Source organism: Gossypium hirsutum, chromosome D09 (genome assembly GCF_007990345.1).
Source record: "Gossypium hirsutum isolate 1008001.06 chromosome D09, Gossypium_hirsutum_v2.1, whole genome shotgun sequence".
Lineage (NCBI taxonomy): Eukaryota > Viridiplantae > Streptophyta > Magnoliopsida > Malvales > Malvaceae > Gossypium > Gossypium hirsutum.
Genome location: NC_053445.1, coordinates 35398292 through 35421106, shown reverse-complemented (window position 1 = coordinate 35421106; position 22815 = coordinate 35398292). Strand labels below are relative to the sequence as shown.

Sequence of the window (22815 nt, the reverse complement as noted above, 5' to 3'; positions counted from 1 at the left end):
AATCATTTAAAATATTAACTTTGCTAAAATTTGTCCTTATTTGATTCTTTATATTAGCATAAAGGTTAAATCGATCCATTTAATTGCATGTGGACTAATTTCTACTAGTGTTTGTAGTAGAGGGACCTACTAGGAAGTAGGTACTTTCGCCATTAAGGGCATCACCTTTTAACGAGTAAAGAAACTATATGTTGATATGGATTTTCTTTATCATTTAACTCTTAGAATTGTTTTCTTTACCATTGCAATTAATTAACTAAATCAACAATTTAAATCAAAATAAACTATTACAAATTGAACAACTTAAGGCAAACTGATTATTTAACTAGCTCATATATGATTTTCATTGGGACTCGAACCTGAGCACTTATTGTTCACTTCGAGCCATTGGACCTCATGATTTTTATCCACAAAAGTGCCTCATGGGTTGAATGTGGTAAACTCTAATACATGATTAATGTGAGATTTATGGTTCATCATGGCATCCTCCCCACTATCTTCAATGGCACATCACTAGTATCCTAAAATTTCTATCTTCACCAAACGATAGTTATTAAATTCATTAAGTTAGATTGTGTTATTTCTAAAATCTTGTGTGCCAAACATATTATTATATGTGTAATACTATGTTAGCTTGTTATTTTCACAAGTTACTCACTAAAAATCCAGTTAATAGATTAACGACTATCATTTGCGTCAAGACTGAAATTTCATAATCCGAAAAGTATAAGGATTCATAATGATCTAATTAGAGAATATAAACCAAATCTACAGCTGTAGCATAGTACATGACTGGTAATTGAGTTTAACCAAATGGATTTAACTATTACTGTTTGGGCTAAAACTGAAATTTTAAAAATTGAAAAGTATAGGGACTAAACTTGACCAATTCAAAAAGTATTAAGGACTAAAATTAATCAAATTAAAATATAAAGACTAAATCCATAACTTTCTTAAAGTACAGGGACTAATAGCAAAGTTTAACCTAAAAAATCAAAACCTTAGACCCGTTGAAATGAACCAAACCGAATCCATGACAACCAACCCGGACCAATGAGAACCGGGTTCGTACGTCTCCTCTCCATCTATAAAAACAAAATATATCGCAAAAATAAAATACTTTTCCCCTTCTTCAAGCTAAAAGAAAAAACTTCAAATAAAAAAAAACCCTCGAAATTTCTCGTTCTTTCTCGGTCGATCCTCAATACTAATCCAATCATGTTGACAGGTTCATTGCTCTAAGCTCTTTGCTGAAATTTTTTGCACTGTCGTTCATAGTTAATGCCTCATTTAGGTTTACCTATAAAGGGTTTTCAATTCTGGTTTAGTATTATTATTATTTTATGAATGGAACTGTTGCAGCTTATCAATGGACTTTATTTTGGATTTTTTTTTTGCAATGGGTCTTTTTTATTTTTCGATTTTCTATCTGGGTTTTTTGGGTGGGTGGGTGGATGGGGATTCGATTCTATTGTTCCATGTTTGTTCCATCTTATGATGTGTGGGGCCGTTTTTATGTTGAGTATTTGGATTATACTATCTGATATTGAATGAAGCTAATCTGGGTTCCCGTGGTCTTAGTGTTTAATTTTGAGGGGTGTAATCTTCATTTATATTTTTAGAGTTAAGTGTGCATAATGGAAGTAAATTATTGAGTTTTTGGATATTCAATTCAACCAATTATTAAGGTGTCTATATTTCGTTAAAAAAATTGAACTTAATATACTCTAATTCTGCAGATGGTTGATCCATCTGACATATTCGAAGATCTAATCTTTACGAACTGAGTTTTTACCATGGGACTGAGTTTTTAACCGTATAAATAGTAGGTTTTATAAATTGTATGGTGAAAATTAGATTGGCACTACTTCAGAATAGCTGGAACTTTGATCTAAATTCAAACGTCAAAACTTTGTGTTGTTAATTTTGGTAAATGTGTTTGCTTGGTGGTTAGTTAGGGAATGAATCATCAATCACTTTTGAGGTGTTATATGTTCCATGGTGCCCTTGGTTTTACCCTAATTTTAAAGGCATTTGGATTTATATTATAATTATTTTGGACTCTTAAGTATCCTCTTTGAATTTTGTAGTGAGTGTGAAATGGCAAAAGGAACTCTTGAAGGCTGTGGAAATTGACACCAGTCAGCCTCCATATGTTTTCAAGTGCCAGTTGTACGATCTGACTGGAGTACCTCCTGAAAGGCAGAAAATTATGGTTAAAGGTGGCTTGTTGAAGGTACTTGGATGATTTTTTATGTAATAGCTAGCAGAGTTGCTTTATAAAGTGCTTTGTGCATTGCGATTAGTGTTGCTTACCCTTTATTTGTCTGGTCATGGTTTTCTAACTTGCTTATTTTGAGTGTGATTCATGAATTTCTAAAGCTTACCCTTTGACAATGTAGGATGATGCAGATTGGTCAACAGTTGGACTGAAGCAGGTGAGCTATCTTGATAGCATTTACCTTATTTCCCCTTCATCTCTAACTTATGGACAGTTTTCTAATGAGAATGCTGCGCCTTGTGCCATAATGTTTCTTCTAGGGTCAAAAGTTGATGATGATGGGAACTGCTGATGAGGTTGTTAAAGCCCCAGAAAAGGGCCCTGTTTTTATGGAAGATCTTCCGGAAGAAGAACAAGTGGTATCTTTGGTAAGTGCCAATCTAATTCCATGTTCTTTTTCGCTTTCAAATGAAAAATATGTTCTTGCATTGGGGATTACATAAAAAATGTAATATGGCATTATTGTAGTATGCCTTGGTATCATGGATGCTGTCTGATTTCATTATAAGTCCAGCTTGTATCTAATAGTTTACTTGTGATTTACGCATTATTCAATTGTTTGGTATCTTTCCTTTGATTTCATTGAACATGAATTCATGCTAATTGTTAGTTGACATGTACTTGTTAAAGAACTAAAGTTAAGTGTGGAGCTATTCAAGATGTCAAACGAGACTTAGATGAACATTGTTTTTAGCTTTACCATGCTTGCCCTCCTGGAAAGCATGGCAACATAGTAACTCTTCCTCATATTAAAAGAATATTGATGGATTTGCCTATTCTTTTGTTAATATATGTTTAGAGATTTGATAGTTATTATATTCTCAAATCAGGCTGGCCCAACTGTTGGTTGTTTGACCTGAGATTATTGACAGCAATTTGTTGCTGATTTATGGGTCGTTAGGGATTAGTTGCAATAACTTGACTATGCTCTTGTTAAATATTATTTTGCCTTCATCTTGTGTTAGTACACGGTGGGTTCACTCTCAGTCTATAATTTGTTCCTTGTCTTTAGCCTTGCAACTGAGGATTGTACCTATTTGATTTTTGTACTTTTAGGGTCATAGTGCTGGTCTATTTAATCTGGGAAATACCTGCTACATGAATTCTACTGTACAATGCCTCCATTCTGTTCCAGAGTTGAAGTCTTCTTTAGTAAAGTAAGTGCCTTCTTTACCTAACAATGCATTATGTGAGAATATGGCACTGGATTTGTATGTTTTTTGTATGATGCAGATGTAATGTGCACTGTCTTAATTGTGATCAGATATTCACATTCAGGAAGAAACAATGACGTGGATCAGACTTCTCATATGTTGACAATTGCCACACGTGATTTATTTGGTGAACTTGATAAAAGTGTCAAGCCAGTTGCACCTATGCAATTTTGGACGGTTTGTTCCCTTTTTCCTTGTCACTTGTATTTTGAATCCCTGTGTTCTCTTTGATCTCTGAAGCTATAGGATATCACTAGATGGAAGAAATGCATCTACTAGAATTTAGGTGAAATATTTTTATATTGCATGCAACATATTTGTAGGTGTACCCGATTTTATTTTGGTAATTTTATTCACATAAGGTGAAGTCCACGAAAACAGTATTATTGTGCCTTGTTTAACCATTTTTGCTGATTCTGTTGAATTCTCTTTCCTTAGTGATCTAATCTTTTTACCATTTTTTGCTAGAGCTTCATGCACATATTTTTCTATGCTGTTGTCAACAGAATTGTTGCGCTGTACTTCAAAGTTCATTAAAGGAATTTCTCTTTTTTTCTGTTTTTTGTTGCTATATGGCACTTAGTTTGATGGAAGGTATGGAGAACTTATTGTTTATGTGTATCTTGGTTTCAGTTGTTGCGTAAAAAGTATCCTCAATTCGGCCAGTTGCATAATGGTGTCTTCATGCAGCAGGTTTTGTTCTTTTCTAGTTTTTTTAGTCAACTGTACCCAATACTCTTTTGCTTAGATTTGTTTAAATGCTGATATGTAATTTGGGGTCTTTTACAGGATGCTGAAGAGTGTTGGACACAACTTTTATACACCCTCTCTCAGTCTCTTCGATCAGCTGGTTCTAGGTAGGTTTCTTGTTCTTTGTCATTTAGATATACTGAGTTATACTTACTGGAAAAATTTGAGCAAGTCCATGGTGCCCTTAACAACTGAAACAGTTTGAAGCTGTTGCTTTTGGTTTATCAAACTTTTTCTTCAAAATTAGGGATCTTTTATTTGGAGCAGTGTTACCTTGCATAGTTCTTTTGCTACTGCAATGCTTCTCTAGCATATATCTTTCTAATTTAGTAGCAAACATCTCTTTTAGAAAAATAATTCTAATCTCTCACTGTCATTTTTTTTCTTTCTACAGTGAAAATATAGATACTGTAAAGGACCTTTTTGGTATTGACCTTGCAAGCAGGTAGATATCTACAGATTTGATAGTCATTTTTTTTTCTTTTTAATAATGATGACATTACCTAGTTAGACAATTTATATATTCTGATTCCGTGTTCTATAACTGTTGAAGAATTGTTGCTGCTATTCAAATTTTCAAATACCACTGGTGCAGTTCATGTAAGAAATACACGTAAAAGTATATCATCTTTATACTGAGGGAAAAGATAAAGAATTTCAAATTTCAACTAGTCTGAACAAGCAAAACCAGAACATCCTTCTACTTATGCCTACATCGATATAGTTTATGCAGTTTTTAAGTTCAAATCTGTATTCCTTATTTGGTTTATGCTACTATTGAGAAAGTTATTTACTCGATATTTGGTTGATTTATCTGTATGCCCCAAGTTCATGTATTACTCATCAGTGCATTGTATTATTTGCTGCCTTTCCTATTTTTCTGCTTCTCTTTTATCTGAAAAAGTTTTTGATAACTTTCCCTTCTTGTATCATCTAACCTATGTTTGATTGCTAGGATTCATTGCCAAGAGAGTGGTGAAGAAACCTCTGAGACAGAATCGGTTTATTCACTTAAATGCCACATTTCGCAAGAAGTGAACCGTTTACATGAAGGTCTAAAGCATGTAAGCTATATCAGCTACCTTCTTTTCTGTTCTATATAACTACATCTTGTGTACGATGCTTTTTCTTGATATGGTTTTGTCAACTTTGTGGCCTAACGGAACAGCTTAGAGTTTGGAGCAGTTACTTTGATCAGTGACATTGGTGCTGTGATTGGACTTGTAATAGGCTTTAATTAAGCCTTTCTTCTCTTTTCCTTTTTAAAATATTGAATAACAAATCTAAGCTGTTGGAAATTTTTTTACCTTGGTTCCCCCCCCATGAGGGTTTTGTCCTAGCCACTGTTCCATGCAGATCTCATTACAAATTAATGATTCATCCTTCTGTAGCTTCATTGGCTTCCAAATGAAGAATACTATTCCTAATCGTTAACGCATTTATTGTTAACATGAGTTAATAATATTTCTGTATGTAGGCTTTGAAATCAGAACTGGAAAAGGCTTCTCCTGCCCTCGGGCGCAGTGCAATTTACTTGAAAGAGTCCCGAATTAATGGTTTACCAAGGTAACTAATAGCTTTGTTATCGCCCTCTCTCTCTATATATATATATTGTACTGTAGTCTGCTAAAATGAAAGGTGGCATTTCTTCCTCATGTCACTTCTCTGATGTAGATTCCATCTGCACTTATGATTCTTCATACCTTCCATGTTTTCATCCATATTTTTGAAACAAAGAACTATTTTGGTGACTTGTTTTTCTGGTGAATTATGAAGGTATTTGACTATTCAATTTGTTCGTTTTTTCTGGAAGAGGGAGTCAAATCAAAAGGCCAAGATATTGCGGGTATGTAAATTTTATTTTCCGGTTTAGTCTACATGATTTTTATAAACAAATATCTATTTTTGATTTAACCAGCTGGAGATGACTTGGTGAAGGCACAAGAAATGCCAAAACTTGTTTGTTTGCTTATCAAACTATGTTTGTAATTGCATTGTATGATATATGTTTCCCTTTTCCAGAAAGTTGATTATCCACTGGAGTTGGATGTTTATGATCTATGTTCAGATGAACTTCGCAAACAATTGGAAGGTCCTCGTCAGGTAGCCATTTTAACCTTGTTTTGTTGATTAACTAAATTTTAGTTTGCTGTGCATTGACCAATAGTTTCTTGATATGCAACTTTTAGATCCTGAGGGATGAGGAAGGTAAAAAGCTCGGTTTGAAAGCTAATGAGAAAAGCTCCAGCTCAAAAGATGATGATGTCAAGATGATTGATGGAGAGGTGACTAGGCGACTTTGCAATAAGTGCCGATATCGGTAGCAATTCTGAGTCATTGTGCTTGATACTGTTTTTCAATGTTTTGAATGCAGGGGTCATCCAATGCAAGTGGAGAATCAACTGTGACTACATCTCAAGAAGGTAAAACCACTTTATGTCCATTGTTGTCAATCGTCCTCAACTGGTTTACATGAGCTATATGTTGCTTTGACTTTTTGTTTATTTTGTAATACCTGTGCCATCAAAATTTTGGAAGGGCTATGGGGATATAACCCTCCGAATACATAGAGAAACTTTAAAAAAGTTAACATACCTGTGTTGGACACATCTTTATCCAACATTGACACCTGAGTTTGAGTTGCATAGTATGTGAGCACTTATTTGCAGTTCATTTTCCAGATAATATTCTATCAAGTAATTACGATGAATGCAATTCTGGTAAATGAATATCCGAATTCTGATGAATAAAATTTAAGTTTTTAAAGCCCATTTCACAGTGACAAGTTTCCTAGCATCAGATTATTATCAAGCTGCTATGTGTAATAATTTTCTAATTCCTTCTAGCTGTAGGGAATCTATTGCATACATAATTTGAGTAAAATTATTTACCATAATTGTTCTGTGATAATGCAGCTATATTCTGAAATCAGATACTTGAACACTTTTAACAATGGTTTCTCATACTGTTCTTCTCCAGGGGTTCCCTCTGACAAGGAAACACGTTTAACTGGGATTTATGATTTGGTTGCTGTGCTGACCCACAAGGGCCGAAGTGCCGATTCAGGGCATTATGTTGCGTGGGTCAAGCAAGAAAGCGGTCAGTTCCCGGAATAGTTTGTTTGGCACTGTATTTCTATGATATTTAGTTTATGTATTTATTGTTTTACTAACTAGTAATTGTTGCTAATCACAGGGAAATGGATTGAGTTTGACGATGATAACCCTATCCCGCAGCGAGAGGAGGACATTGTTAAACTTTCCGGGGGAGGTAAATCACAGCCTGAACTTCTATGAAATTACTGTTTATAATTAATTGCATTATTCTGGTTTGGATGTGAGTGTCGGATGCGAGCATCTGTTCTCTACCAGTATGTTCTATTTTCCATTTTTTCTTTCATTTATTGGAGGGTCATGTGTTCAAATGCAGAATGTCTACTTCAAGGTTATGTTGCTCTAACTTTCCATTTTTCTTAAAAAGTATTCATGCTAACACGTGTTTTTAACACATTCAAACTTGAACACGGGATGACTCTCCAAATACATTGAAAAAAAAAAGAACTTTCGAAGATTGCACATTCTCATATCTAACACTCGTCCCATAGATTGGGTATACTATTAACATGAACATACGCATTTGGCTATGTCTTTTAATATTTTTTTTAAAATTTTTGGGTTTTAGGTGATTGGCACATGGCATACATCTGCATGTACAAGGCACGCACTGTTTTAATGTAATCTTTGTTTTTATTATGAACTGTACTTTTGGGTTTTTTCCCCCTTTTTTTTATTTGCTTCGAACATGAGAAATTGTGAAATGGCCAAATAGATATTTACTAAATTGTGTTGTACTTTTACTTTTTTGTTAATTACATTCAGTTTGATTGAATGTTTAAAATAAACTTTCATTCCTCAGTTATGGCAGCTCTGATTAGATCTAAGTTTCAAACCATATCAATTTATTTTTTTCTTTTAGATTATTGTATCGTTTAAATAGTTTATTCGGATCAACTCGAATAAAAAAAATTAAAAATTTTGATTTAACTCAAATATGAATTGTACAATTCGAGTTATTCAAAATTCAGAATAAGAAAAGATTATTTCGTTTTGATAAATGTTTACCTATAAACTTTATTTATGTAGTGAAATAATGTTATATGTCAACTAATAAATAATCAGTTCTATAAGCATAACATTAAGTATAAATAATAAGATTTATTAACTAGACTTGATTTAAAAAATTTTAAATTGAGTTTGGTTATTAAAATATGAGTCGTATTCAATCGGATGTACATCTCTACTTAAATTATATATTGATTTTTAGATTAGCCCTTTTTGTCAGAAGTAGTCTCTAAGATGTTATGGTCCCTGAATTGTAACTTGTTAATCAAACCGTGACAGTGGTTAAAAAAAATTATTTTACGTTTCCCATCTTCCCCCCCCCCCCAAATCTTTTCTTCTCCTTGCTCTCTGTCCCTAGTAAATTTCCAAGCAATATTTCTCGAAAATGTGCTTGCAATGTATCATTCATACTCATTTTATATGGACTTATCTAACAATCAAATATGCCTCAAGTTAAATGCGGGAGGAGCAAAATAAATAACGATGGCAGCAAGAGATAATAAATGCCAACACATGCTTTAAAGGTTGTACCGGAGAAAGACTTAGGCTCTGCTAGTGCTCAAGTAAAGAGACAAAATATGCAATGGTGTGTGCAACACTAAAGCGCTCTATGTCATTAGTCTTGATCAGTCTGTAGGTAACTTGAAAGAAGCATATTACATGGAAGTAGCAAACAGGTATTGCATTTGGTAATTCTTTTCTCCATCTTTGAACGTTCCAAGCTAATTAAGTTTTGTTCGATACGGCGTTAGTTTCTTATAGAACATCACGGACGTTTCTTTGTATAAAGTAGCAACAAAAGGCAAAATTGAAGAATTCAACGGATATCGGAGCTGAAGACCTCAAACCATGACAACATACTCCATGTTAACTCGGCAAACCACAACATCCAAATCATATTTTGTCGAACAAATTCTTACCAAGTGTCCATCACTGCTACTCCAAACAATGCTAAACGTCAATCTCCGTTTCATGTTACAACAAGGTATGGACATTCTGATTCCGTGAAATTCTCACCAAGTCTGGCACAAAAGCTATCATGGAGATTTAGAGATGGGAATAGATCAAGCCAATGTAGTCAGGGAGATACAAAAGCATATCCCATATAGCAGCATGATATGGCTATGTTGAAGTGGTGCCAGAATCGCTGGAGTTTGAAGATCCTGATTTTTCATATTTTGTCAACATAGACCACATGACCCCATTCTACATAGCAGGAGAAGAGATGTGGACTTGCTGATTATATTATTAGAGAAGTTTATTGGGGACAGGGACAGAGGAGGAAAAAGAAAAGAAAAAAGCAAAAAATGTGAAGAGGGTGAGAGAGGAGGAAGAAAAGGAAAAAGAAAATTAAATTAATTTTTTAATCGCCGTGTTTTGATTTGTTTAAAGTGTAATGCATTAAGGAATAAGGAGCCATATAAAAATTGGGATATAGTTAAAAAACTAAAATCATCTTTAGATATTTGGAGTTCGAATTTAAAAAGGAATTTATTAAGAGAAATTATTTGATAGATTATGAGTTCATACAAGATGTCAAAAAGCATTATTATGCAACATTTAGCTTTGTAGGCACCAAGACGTTCAAAACAAATAAACCAAAGATTGATATTTTTCTTGTTCGGTAAATATAATTGTTGCTTTCGATGTCGGGTCTGAGGAAGATTGTGTTGTTGATGTGTTGAAGGGTTTCATGTGAATGTACATGCCATGAGAGGTTGGCTTTGTGTGATCGCCACTCTAGGTGATTGGGAAGTGTTGGTGGTATATGAATAATGAAAGAATTTGGACTAAGTAGATATTTGGGCAGCTGGGTTTTCCATTGGTAATACCTTGGCCTTCTCCAAAAATCGTGACAAAGTCTTGTTGAACATCGGCAAACACAAGTTTGTCTAGTATGATATGAGACGGGAAAGAGTTAGCAATGCAAGGGTTGGAGATCTTCCAAGTTTATATGGAGGCATGAATCTTCATATATTGGTTTTTTTTTTAGGGATGATTTATTATCTAAGGGGTTTCACTTTGTATTATAAGTAGAGAAAGGGTGTGAGGTAATAAAATGTTTGTTTCTTGATTGCCATGTGAGTGTAGGGTGAATCATTTCATCATATCTATGTTCGAAAGCCGGACACATGAACAATTGAAGTAACTTAACTTATTTGTAATCGTAATTAGTGCAAGAATTTTTCATATTTTATAATTAGTTAAACAGGTTTCATAGTATCTTATAAGCACTATAATTAGAGCTCTTACAGCCATTTTATTTTGTTTCAATTTACAGTTTCCTTAAACCATTGGTAATTGGAAAACCAGTTTGGAATTTGGATACTTGACTATAGATTTCTCTCGAATTAGCTTTATGAATTTAGTGACAGGAGACTTGTCGGTGAGTTTCCTTTTATGGGGTCGTGGAGATTGTTTGTGCTTTTGTTTCTGCTTCTAGCTATAGCAGGTATAATGGTGTTTTCATTTCCGGTCTTATTAGCCTGCTCGGAGATGTGTTAGGAAAGTGATCTCTCAGCTTTTGTGTGGAGTTTTATTGAATCAAAGAGGTCATGGGGGGTTTTATCTCTTTGATTGACTTGTTTGTTACACTGGAAGCTTCCTGGTTGATAGTGTGGTTGGAAATATTTGAAGAAGCGGTGTAGGGCATGGCTCGTCGGGTATCCAACGACCATTGGATTACTTTTGCCAGTGGTGGTTCTTAATTGTGTTGTGTTCTTTTTCTTGCTCTATAACGTTGCATTTGGCCAATTTGTGTGTAATAGGCTTGTAGCTTATATTAACAAACTCTTGACTTAGCAAAATAATATTTGCCGGTGATTTGTTATTGAAAACTGGTATCACCCATTGAATGTGGAGTAATTAAGAGGAGTTATTTTAGGGTTAATGTATTGTTTGGTATCTTAATTTAGTTTTTATATTTATTTTGGTATTTGAATTTTTTTTGTCTCTTTTTAGTACTTGCGTTTTGCTTTAATGATCAATTTGGTGCTTAGGTTTTTTTTTTAATTTGATGTACTTGAGTTTTTTTAAATTAAGTACTTAAGTTTGACTTCAATATTCAATTTAGTTATTTAGCGTTGTGTTTTCCCCGAATTAAGTATCCATACTTTTTTACTATGGCTGGCATGTCAAACATTTTTTTGGTGGATAGAACAAGATAAACAACTAGTTACAGGGGTATATTTTGAAATAAAACACCTTTAGCTCTATCTGCTTCTAGGATTACTTGAATCTCCCTAGTAGGAAAATAAAGAATATGCAAGTCTTCCTTTCTTCTAAAAGCCAATTTGGCTAAAGCATCCACAACATGGTTGCGTTCCCTAAGTATATGTCTTAAAAGCAAAATTCGAAGTAGTCGATGCATTATCTTGAATCGTTCTAACTATCTCCAAACTATTAGCTTGGATTATCACCCTGTCATGTCCTCTTCGTTGGATAAGATTGAGACCATCCAAATGCTCAATAATTCAACGTTGAAAACTGAGTATTTCCCCAAATGTCAATTATATCCAAAAATCCAATCCCCATTTTCATTTCGCACAATACCCCCAACAGTAGCAAGATCAGAACCTATCAAAACAACACCATTAGTATTTAGGATAACCCAATTCCATGTTATCGATTGCCCAATAGTATATTCATGACATCAATCGGAAACATCTTTAGACACAGTAGAATGCTATTTGGCCCAGTTATCTAAGGCTTTGATAATCTCATTCGAATTCCAAGTTATACCTTGAAAAAAGAAAAAAATTACAATTCTTTTAAATACGCCAAGCAAGGAGTCCAAATAGGCAAATCCAATTAGCTCCTCCCCAATGCATTTTCAAAAGGTCTTGCAAATTAGAAACTAGCTAATCATGTAAATTATTCGAAAAGAAACTCCTTTGTTGGTGTACTGGTATAACATTTAGCCAAACATCTTTTGCTGCTGAGTAATTTCTAAGAACATGTAAGACATCTTTCGAGCCATGACTACAAATAGGGCATGAAGAGTCAACCCCAATTCCCTGCTTAACTCTTTCCACATTAGTAAGAAATATGTGTTTAAAAGTAGTCCAAATAAAGTACCAGACTCTTTGAGGTCCTCGATATTTCCATACAATTTTCCATTTTGCCTCTCTTGAATTTCAAGAGCCTTCCTTCAACATCCTATTAGCACTTTTGACATAAAAGTCACTTGTAACAATGTCAAATATTTGTTAGGCCACATGATCCATTTGATTTAGGTACCAAATTAAACATTAAAACTAAACTAAAGTAGCAAATTGAAAACTAAAAACCCGATACCAACCATTTATTTTATTTACTATTATAAACAAAAAAAATAAAAATATAAATCCAAAGTAGGGATGGTACTGTATAATGCAGATATCCAACTTGCTTTTTGCATATTCAAATATTACAAATTTAGAATAATATTTGAAACTTAATATTTTAATTACTATCGACAAGGAATTTTAGAGTGGATACAGATATTAACATTTATAACTTTGGTAAATAAGGGAATATACAAACCCACCATATTTTTGTAATTGCATCAAAAGTACTTATGGAATGCAAATATTTAATATACCTGAATATTCAACAAATAATTTAATTCTAATAGTAAAACTCGAAATCAGATTTCAAAACAAATTTGAATGCATTAAGGGTATTAGAAACGGATACGTGGCTTTCTATTTATTTTAGTTTTGCTTTCTTGACATTATAAAACAATGATCAAACTTCAGTTTTAGTTCTTATACCATGCTAAAAATGGGATAATGTCGTTAGTTAATTTATAACATTAATTTTTCACATAATTTAATTTAATCCTCCTACTTTTATAATATCATTAGTTAGTCTAAATATTTAATAGTATTACTATTTCAATTAAAATGCTTACGTCAATTTTTCTTAGGAACACTATTCCAACAAAATTTTTTTTATCATGATGAGTTTAAATTGATGTTTTTAAGAGAAAAAAAAATTCACATAAACATTTTCAATGTTATTTTTATATGACTACCAAGTAATGCCATATCATAAAATTTAATAGTTGGATCTAAATTTAAAATCTAAAAAGTAGAGAGTCCAAGTGTCTAAAAATAAAAGTAGGATTAAAGTATATTTTAATCTTCAAAATTTACTTCATAATTTGACAATAACAAATAATCAACCTAATGAAGTTTTTTACATCAATAATACGAAAAAAATAATTAGGAAAATGAGGTGGAAAGTAGATTAATTACAAGAATGAGTCATTTTTTACAGTAATCTAAGGTGACACCATTTGACTAAGCACCAACATAATTACAAAATGATTGCATCAGGAAAAAAAACAATTTTAAAATGGTGTCGCTCAACAGCTTGGAGATGCCGAAAATTTTAAATCAAATATATTTTTTTCTTTTTTTTTTCCGTATTTTTAAAACTTTGTACTATTGAAATATCGGTGTCACTGTATAAAGTAGGGACACCACTTTTAAATCTCCTAGTTTTGCCTAATTATGCCCCTTTCACCCCTCCCATTTATAGGTGCTCATTGGTCAGGTTGGGTCGGGCTGGGTCTATGAAAGGTATTTAGACCAATTTTTCAAGTCAAATCTGATTTGAAAAATAGGTTACTTTTTCTTGTCCAAATTTAACCCAATTTAAGAAAGGTAAATCTGGACCAGTCCCGCCCATATTTAATTTTTTAAGATTAGCTTTTATTTAAAAATATTTAAAAAAATATATAATACACTATATTAAAAATACTACCATAAATATAATAAATATTTTATTGTATTAAATATAATTTTTAAAATTTTATATTTTGGATTGAGTAAGTTGGAAAAGTTCTTTTTAGATTTTGGGTAATGCATTTAATTGTTATTGAGTTAGTGATTTAATATAAATATAAATATATATAATTAATATAACATTTTTTTATAATAGAATATATTTAGGCTGGGCCGGACTAGGGCCAAAAAATCTTACTCAAGGTCCGGACCTTAAATTTTACCAAAATTCATTTTTAAGTGAACCTTCGGATCGAATTCTATATTTTCTTTTCCTTATTAAGAATGAAGCATTAAATCTTTTATTTAAGTAAAAAAATATTTCCACTTAATCTTTTATTCAATTCCTTTCCACAATTTTGACAGAAAGCTGTCTACAATTCTTTATCATTTTAAAAGTGATAGATTTAAATTTTAAAATTTGAAAAAATAAATAAATTATATTCAAAATAAAAGGACAAAATTTATTGCACAGAAGCTTTTTCTACCTTCTAGTCACCTATGAAATACTACGGTTTCAGATGTGTTTGATTGACGCCCCAGATTTGATGAAGCTCCATCTCTCCCACTCACCAATCTCCATTGTTATCGGAGACGACTCTGTCAACTTGGACTCCAGGTGTAATAAATTAAAATGAATGCAACAATTGGTCAGATACGATAATTAGTTCAATAGGTGTCTGGATATTCGTCGTTTGATAATTAGTTCAACAGGTTTTTGTTAATCTGAAAGCCTAGAAATCAGAAAAGAGAAGCATTAGTTCTTTTTTTGTATGTATGCAATAAGCAAACCTATGATGAAGTTTGATATCTACAATTGGATCAAATCAAAACTCGTATTGCATGTGTAATTTCGGGATTTTTCCCGACTTCCAAACATGACAAAAGAATCAAACAAAAAAAATAAATGATGCAAGTTCCAACAGCTACTTCCCACCATGATTTTGAGCCCAAAAAGGTAAGAAAAAAAAATTAATTTACAGTTACCTTTGAACCTTGTGCCAAATATTTTGAACATCCTTTTGCTACAATCATATTTTCTGCTAACTTCAACCCAACACGTCTTAGAAACATAACTCCACCTTCTACTTTGAAAGAAGATTACGGGAGGGAAAAGAAAATTTTCGGGTTTCGGAGATGAGGGGGGAAAGGGGAAAAGAGAATTGAGCTGCCTACCCGAGAACAAAGATATGTTTCTTCCCTGCTAAGATATTTCTTGACCTCGATACTAGGATGTGCTATGGATTTTAGGGCTACCAAAAGTGTTAAGAGTCGATGTAGCATTTAACGCGATGGTCAGCAGGAAAGTGAAAGAAGGTTTTGCTACCAGCTCCCAAAAAAAAAGTTAACCCAGGAAATACATTGCTTCTTGGACCATCTTTTATGCATAGTACATGTACAAGCTGTTAGCAGCAACACAAGCTATCAAGTTTTCGGTGGGGTGCCACGCTAAGTGCAGCAACTTTGTCGTGAAATCAAGAGAGTTTCCATTTGCATCAACTCCGAGGGTTTCTGCTATTTATGGCAGATTTTCCAAAAACACAAGCATTTGAGAGGAGTCCAGCACAAAAATAATCAAAAGTTAGTGGTAGTTAAAAAGGAACAAATAAACACTTGATCTCTACCTCGTCGTACAACACGTGTTATGCTGTTTAGGGATCTGGAAGGCCTTGAGGGTGTCTGAACTTGTGTCCTGGAAAGATGTTAGGATGTTTATAACTACTTACATCATTACAGAATCACCCAAGATTTTACGATGATTGAGTGTAGTTTACCTCATTGGATTTTTGCTGGCTTCCAAAGTTGTTGTCTCAGTGCTTCCAGGGGCACAACCAAATACACGGAACAGATTGCTGAGATCATGGGAAATATATATTATGATAAGTGGAAGACGATAACATCAACAATAGCAAAAGATTAACAGACCTAATCTCAAAAAACAAACCTGTAGGAACCTGTTGCAACTCGCAATCCATCACCACTTAGGCAACACTCAAATTTGTCAAAGATTGAATCGTTTTCATAGAAATCACACAACTGAAACAATTAAAAGAAAGCCATAATCAGCTCTGACACAGCACAACACGAATATGATTAATATAATCTCTATCAGAAGGTAGAAATCATACCTTGGGTCTTAAATATTCGTGAACCTGGAATGTTGCAACTGGACCCGAATCCATGTTTATGTCCCATAACTGACAACCAAGTGATACGTAATCAAGTCAGATGATAAGTTCTAAGATCCCCATTAAAGAATTATGCTAATGTCAAATGAATTAAGAGCACAACGGACATCAAGTAGAGAATAGGGAAGGAAATCAAAAAAGCATTTACTTCAAAATTGTTGAATGCTCAAATACTGAATAGAAGAAAATATTTTCATGATAAGCTCTCTACGAGATAAACAACATCCTTTGATTATCCAAGTCCTAACTAAAATGCCGATGAACCAAATTGCTCTTTCCATTTCAATCAGTGTGCTACATGTTTACAAACTAAAATCTTTATTGAAAATATATTTGCAGCAAAATTTGAGCTTCATGCTTCCTGCATGTTACAGCATACCAATGGTAAACAAATCCTTTTCAATGTCTTACAGAATAAGTGGACAGATAACGAAAACCGGGATTAAATGGCACATAAAGTCGTCGGCTCAGTGCAGTATGCTTAAGAAGAATCACGTGATAATGTAATAATCATGCATTGAAAAGGAATAATCATATATGGATCAATACTGAAAACAATTTAAAATAAAAAATAAAAAGGAAAAGAAACAAAGCCAAAACCTTAAGAGTCATGTAATCACGGCTAAGTATATATCTTCCATCCTTGGCAAATTTAATATCTGAGATTGAGGCGATTATCTCTGTAAAAAACGATCTAGAACCAGGTGCCTCCGGTTCTTCAAACCTGTTGGCATAGGATAGGTTATTCAGATAGGATATTGAAAGCAAACAGCCAATATACCATCAGCTGTCAGGATCTATAGGAAAGTCTTTTGGGAGAATAAGTTGGTAAATTGTAGACAAAGGTACAAAAATGGTAAAACACTTACAATTTCGCATGAGAATCACACAAAGCTGATTGCCGCAAATCAATGAGGTGAATCGAGCCCTTTGAGCTACTATATGCCAACATATTACAGTGGGCAGGGTGAAACTCTGCTGATGTTATAACCTCTGAAAAGATAGGCATAACAATAGTTCAAATGAAAACGAAAACAAAAACTATGGCTAAACGGAACTTGGGAACTTAAGAACTACCTCGAAACAAATTTATTGTAAAGATCTTAAAAGTGGCTTAAAAAGGAGATACTTCATAGAATTTATTAAGCAGCACAGAAGGTGGAACTACTTTAACTGGTATGCTAAGAAGATTACCAGTTAGATCCTCCATGTTTGCAGGCTTTAAATCAACAATATTGAAACTTTGATTGCTAATTTCCAGGTTCCAAAGATTTATACGCAAATCATCAGCTGATATAAAAGTTTCGCCATCACTAGGTAAAATAAGAGAGAGAAAGAGACCCAGTAAATCTTGGAATGAAGGTAATGATAAAAACTAATATAATCCCATAAAATATAAACTGCAAAAAAGCCTGAATGCAAGAAGCTTAAATATTATGGATTTCAAAGCAAAAAATTACATGAATAACAATTGCATAGAAACATGGTGTGCAGACAATCCAACATCAAGACAAGGACTAGATAATTCGGTGATAAAATATGATGCAAATATTTGGTATGAGCTAAAAACTTACTTCAAGGGTTGAATGGCATAAAGCATATTCAGTTGAGGATAGATCATCATATTTTTTATGCAAAATGAGAATGCAATAGATCAGAGGCTTCAAAAGACAAATAATTCCTAAAGAAAACTCCACTCATAGCATTTAAACCTTACAGTTTAGAAGTTCTCCGGAGTTGTAAAGATTATTAATCAGCTGTTCATTTTTAATGCATGGACAGTATCCTCAGAGACCATTTCACAATTAAAACTTCTTGCTTGGCCATGACAAAACAGAAAGTTCAGCCACAGAACTTGTTGCTTAGAAATTAAAATCCACCATGTAATTACGACATTATAAACTCAATCATACTTTATCATTATATAACGGCTTGACCACACATGAAGTTTGAACGGCGAAAAAAAGGAAAAAAAAACAAAAAACTAGAAGCCTAATCCACGCAGTTTTAACTTTCTACTCCATACTAGAACCTAAAACTAAGGATTTGCATCAAAAGATGGAAAGAGTAGAAAAGTAGAAACAAAATATATTTTTTCTTTCCATCGGCATGCTTGGTACAAAAAATGGAAAATTTAAAAGAAAAAGTAATTTTCTTTCCATTCATTGCTCGGAAGAGTGGAAAAATGAGAGAAAAGAAAATGAATTTTTTTAAAAATACATAAATCTGAAATTTAACTTACATCTCTCTCATTTTCTCTCCTCTTATCATTCCAATTTGGTATAATTTGTTTTTATACATTAGGATAGAAAATGATTATCTTTCCTATTTTCTTTCCTCTTTTCTATTATCCTCTTCCGTCTTTCCACTTTTCCACTTACCAAGGACATCCTAAATGGCATCACTTTCTGCAGAGATGCCTCAGAATGATATTGCAAAGGACAAGAAACAAAAATCAACAAATAGAAGCCATTGAAGGTAAGAAATTATCAGACTGAAAATCTTAATAAGGGCATTCAAGTGTCTCAGATGATGATAGATTTCTTCATCAGAGAAGAAAAAAAAGTAAGATAAAAGGTTTCTACTCATAAAATATCCAAGGAAAAATCATACTTCCTCTTCAAAGGTTTTCAAGCAAGTCCACATATAGTAAGTCACAGCATAAAGAAATGTAATAAAAATATAAGAGAATACCTACCTGTTATTTGAAATAGAGTTGATATGATAATCATGAGCATGGCCATATACTCTTCGACATCTCGCCAGTAGGTTGGTCTCCTGACTTGTTACCTAGAAGATACAATAAAACTTAAAGGTAAGACAATAAAAAGATTCATGGTTGTTCACCAAGAAAAGAAAAAGAAACAACAACCTATTGTCTTCCAAGGACTAGAGCCATGTATGGCTCCCATGGCCCCAGTTATCCAATAAGATGCAGAGATGGAAGTGGCAGATTCTTAGATGATAATGTGTAGCAGGATAGAAATTACAAATCTAACAGTATATGCTGCATAATGCCTAGAAGTGCATCTTTGAATGAGATGGTGCAGAAGGATAATATAAAATGCCAAATACTCTATCTCATTGGCCTTCAAGAATCCTGGGCTTCGCCCCTGATTCAGCTAGGCATTAGAAAGCACATCTTATAGACATGTCATCTTAAAAAGAAGTTCATCACCTTAGGTAGCACTTCTTTTAAGCTTTAAGTAAGGTTTTAACATCCTCACCAGCCTTGGCCATACTAAAACTCATTTAGATAAAAATTGTATTTAAATTTAAAACTTAATCACAGCAAGTAAATAAAATAATTGTGTTGAGTACAACCACCACAGGTAAACATAGCGATGGAAGGCCTCCTGGTGGGAAAGAGATGTCATTGCCCAAATGGTTGCAGGATCTGTCGGGGGAGACTCCATTTGCAAGAAAAGATTTTGGGCTATTTGAATTACTTGAACTAGCAACATTTCCATTTCCAACAGCTTTCGAAGGGTCAGCAATAATTTTAGAAATTTTCTTGATCTTCTTTTCTTGTACCTGTTACCCTCACATAGCAGACAAATAAGTGGCCAGAATAGCAAAGACAAAGCTACCCACAAATCATAATATCAGCCATTAAATATGCTTAACACCAACAGTTGGAAGAATAAACAAACTAAAATGAGAAAAAATACCCAGTTTGTTTTACACTTGTCAAACAATGTCATAGGAAGTATTTTACAGACAAAATTATAAAGGCATGAACATGCTAACATACCACCAATATGTAGTGCAAATAATGTGATTGCATAGACAAAACTACAAGCAAACTGAAGGACTTATAGTTAAGACAGAGTTACAGCACGGATTTCTTCCCTACCTTCCAAAATTTGATGGTTTTATCATTGGCGGAGAGGAGAAACAGTGCACTGTTGGCTGTTTGGCACCATCTGATTTTGTTGATTTTTTCCTCTATTTCCAAGCTTTTGAGGTAGTCAAACTGAAAAGAAAAGAAAACCAAAGATAGAGCAAAATAGTTTGAGCCTGGGGAAAAATAAGTGTGTCTGTTCATATGTGCATATGCAAGTAGTATCAGTGCTCCAAAAGTCGATGAGAGAGCACCTCAGGCTCATGGCTCTGGAACTCTGTCTTGTAACGGAACTCAGGGTGCCGACTAATTGGATAATCCGTTCTTTCTAGATCCCTTCTTGATAGACCATGCTGAAATTGTAGTACAAGAAGTTACTATAAAGCCATAATAGAAGAAAATAACTAAGTAATATATTAACATCAGAGGAGGAAGCAGAACTCACATCCTTTGCATCTGTCCTCTCAAAAAGAACCACACGGCCCCCACGGTCACCAGTTGCAAGATGATCCCCAGTTTTATCGAATTCAATTGCGGAAATAATATCAACTGCAGGAGGAAACAAAATTCTTAAGAAAATACAAATGCATTGCCAGTAAGAGTAATGGTAAGATTTTGTCAAGTTTATATAACTTTCTTTATAGAAGCTGCAATAAATGTGAAGAAGCCCAAATCTTGATAACCTTTATTTTCTACACTATCCTTTCTAAGAAATATCCTTGCCAGAGACTCCTTGGTCTTCCATAACTCAGAATAGACTTCTGCAATCTTAAGCTAACTATGAGTTATTGTAGACAGAAAATAATTAGCGATTCCATCCTAGTTAACGAGAATGTTTCTGAAAGCAATCCATTTCTCCCCGAATCCAACCTGAACTTATTGCCACACATTAGCAAATTGCTTCAAAAACCAACCTAGCTTTTCCAGAAGCAAAAGACATCCATTGCAGCCAAATTATCCACCTACTCTCTGTAAAAATCCCCAATTTAAGCCATCTAATCACAGCCATGCTTTTCTGGGTTGCTTTTCAAGAATTAACTAGAAAGGACTTCTAACCTTAATTTAGTAGTTTAATAGACAAAACCAAAACCGTCTATCTAGCAAATAAGGAATTGTCTCCTTTAGTATCAATAAGAATTCCCTTGCCATGTCTTCTAAACACATTCTCCTCAAATCCTTACATCCTTGGACATTATTGGTCTTTTTTATCATGTATAAATGCACCATCTTAGTCCTTAGGCAACTTTCTCAGATCTTGTTCTTCATAAATCTATTGCAGTCCTTCACAAACTCATTACTTTTCTTAGTCATTAGCTCCTTGGGATGTTATCAATGTAAGCACCCGACTATCATCTGCAGTTTCCAATATTCCATTCTTATCATATACTAGCTAGTTCCTACAATGGCACCAAACCAAGCATCACCAAAGTAGTTCTGTCACTCGTTCATCATGACAAAATGTCTCGGTTCATCGGTTCCAAAATAATTACTTACCTTGACGTTTACCCACCTAAACTCAACTCAAGCAAAGTTTCACCATTGAATTACTGAAATGGACCATATTAAATTAAACTGAATATCGAAAAGGTCAAATATGTATCAGCAAATCACCGAACTCTATGTTTCATAGAAGCATCACAAACTCTTATATCACTCAACTCATAAGCTAACCAACTTTCTGCCAATCCCATTTGCTTGGCACATATGATATAACCCATTTGTACAAGTAAACGATTGCAAAATATATCCAGGAATCGGTAGAATGTAGCTTTCTTTAGTCAAAAACATACAAATAGTAAAACCCATGACACAACAATGTTGTCATCTTTCCATGGGTTAAGACTCAAAGTAACAAAATCTCTAAAAACATAGTCTATCTCAATCCTAAGAGTGATAATACTCAGATCCTAGTTTCAACACAACTCTCAATACTATTAGTTACTTTCCATGCACTAAAAATCCCCACAACCACAAATTGATACCAAAAAAAGAAAAGATTATTAAGATCCAAACATCAATTTAATACAGAAAAGAACAATTTTTTGTGCATGCACCATGAGTAACTTAACCAAGTTCACTTCCATACTACCTTTTTTTGGCTAACAAAAACACTATTTAAAGCATTATTTGGACAAAAGCTCCATCTTTCCCGAATCAAAACCAAATCCCAAAAAGTTCACAATTATTTCTCATACCCATTTACCAAAACAAAAATTACTCAATAAGCCATGATCGAAATCGATCCAAAACACCAAAGCTAATCCTAATTCCAATTGAACCAACAAAGTACAAATTGGATCCAAAAACGAATGAAAATTACCTTCTTGAATTTCTTCTCCAGCGGTTCGCTCACCAAATACCTGAGAAAATTTCCAATCCAACGGCTGTGGCGGGCCAGCCGGAGCTGCGACCTCCTCATCGCCTCCTTTCATTTCTCTTTCTGTATTCACTGTCTGATAATTAATAAAAAATTGGAAAGGCTAACGGCCTAGATTTCTCCACACTCCCAGGATCAAATCAAAGATCGCATCTTCAGTCGGTTCTTTTTCCATTTTTCCTTTTACTTCTTTTATCCAAAAAAGCTTTAGAAAAAAAAACAGAAAGAAGAAATTCTAGAATTCAACCATTAATAAATGGCCCAAAGA

At 33.7% G+C, this 22815-nt stretch overlaps 2 protein-coding genes across 5 annotated transcripts; one reads left to right on the top strand and one right to left on the bottom strand.

Annotated features, from left to right (window-relative positions):
• The first annotated feature begins 1099 nt into the window (after positions 1 to 1099).
• LOC107891720 (ubiquitin carboxyl-terminal hydrolase 6) lies at positions 1100 to 8159 on the top strand. Its single transcript, XM_016816593.2, has 18 exons — positions 1100 to 1228; positions 2091 to 2236; positions 2403 to 2438; positions 2542 to 2649; positions 3338 to 3438; positions 3546 to 3672; positions 4129 to 4188; positions 4285 to 4352; positions 4640 to 4690; positions 5201 to 5309; positions 5723 to 5811; positions 6022 to 6091; positions 6268 to 6348; positions 6435 to 6530; positions 6620 to 6668; positions 7225 to 7344; positions 7441 to 7515; positions 7927 to 8159. The coding sequence occupies exons 1-18, from the start codon at positions 1219 to 1221 to the stop codon at positions 7980 to 7982; spliced, it is 1452 nt and encodes a 483-aa protein (XP_016672082.2). The 5' UTR covers positions 1100 to 1218; the 3' UTR covers positions 7983 to 8159.
• Positions 8160 to 14458: 6299 nt separating this feature from the next.
• On the bottom strand, positions 14459 to 22815 carry LOC107891721 (serine/threonine protein phosphatase 2A 55 kDa regulatory subunit B beta isoform). Of its 4 annotated transcripts, none has more exons than XR_005918056.1 (15): positions 22491 to 22815; positions 20616 to 20719; positions 20425 to 20523; positions 20183 to 20302; positions 19651 to 19860; positions 19025 to 19116; positions 17521 to 17639; positions 17196 to 17319; positions 16927 to 17050; positions 16267 to 16335; positions 16083 to 16174; positions 15913 to 15990; positions 15763 to 15830; positions 15125 to 15652; positions 14459 to 14871 (listed from the first exon to the last, which is right to left on the bottom strand). XR_005918056.1 is itself a non-coding variant. In XM_016816594.2 (14 exons), the coding sequence occupies exons 1-14, from the start codon at positions 22600 to 22602 to the stop codon at positions 15519 to 15521; spliced, it is 1545 nt and encodes a 514-aa protein (XP_016672083.2). In that variant the 5' UTR covers positions 22603 to 22815; the 3' UTR covers positions 15049 to 15518. The 4 variants fall into 4 exon arrangements, 2 of the variants coding, with proteins under 2 accessions (XP_016672083.2, XP_016672084.2); XR_005918057.1 differs by having other exon boundaries at positions 15125 to 15649; XM_016816594.2 differs by lacking the exon at positions 14459 to 14871 and having other exon boundaries at positions 15049 to 15652.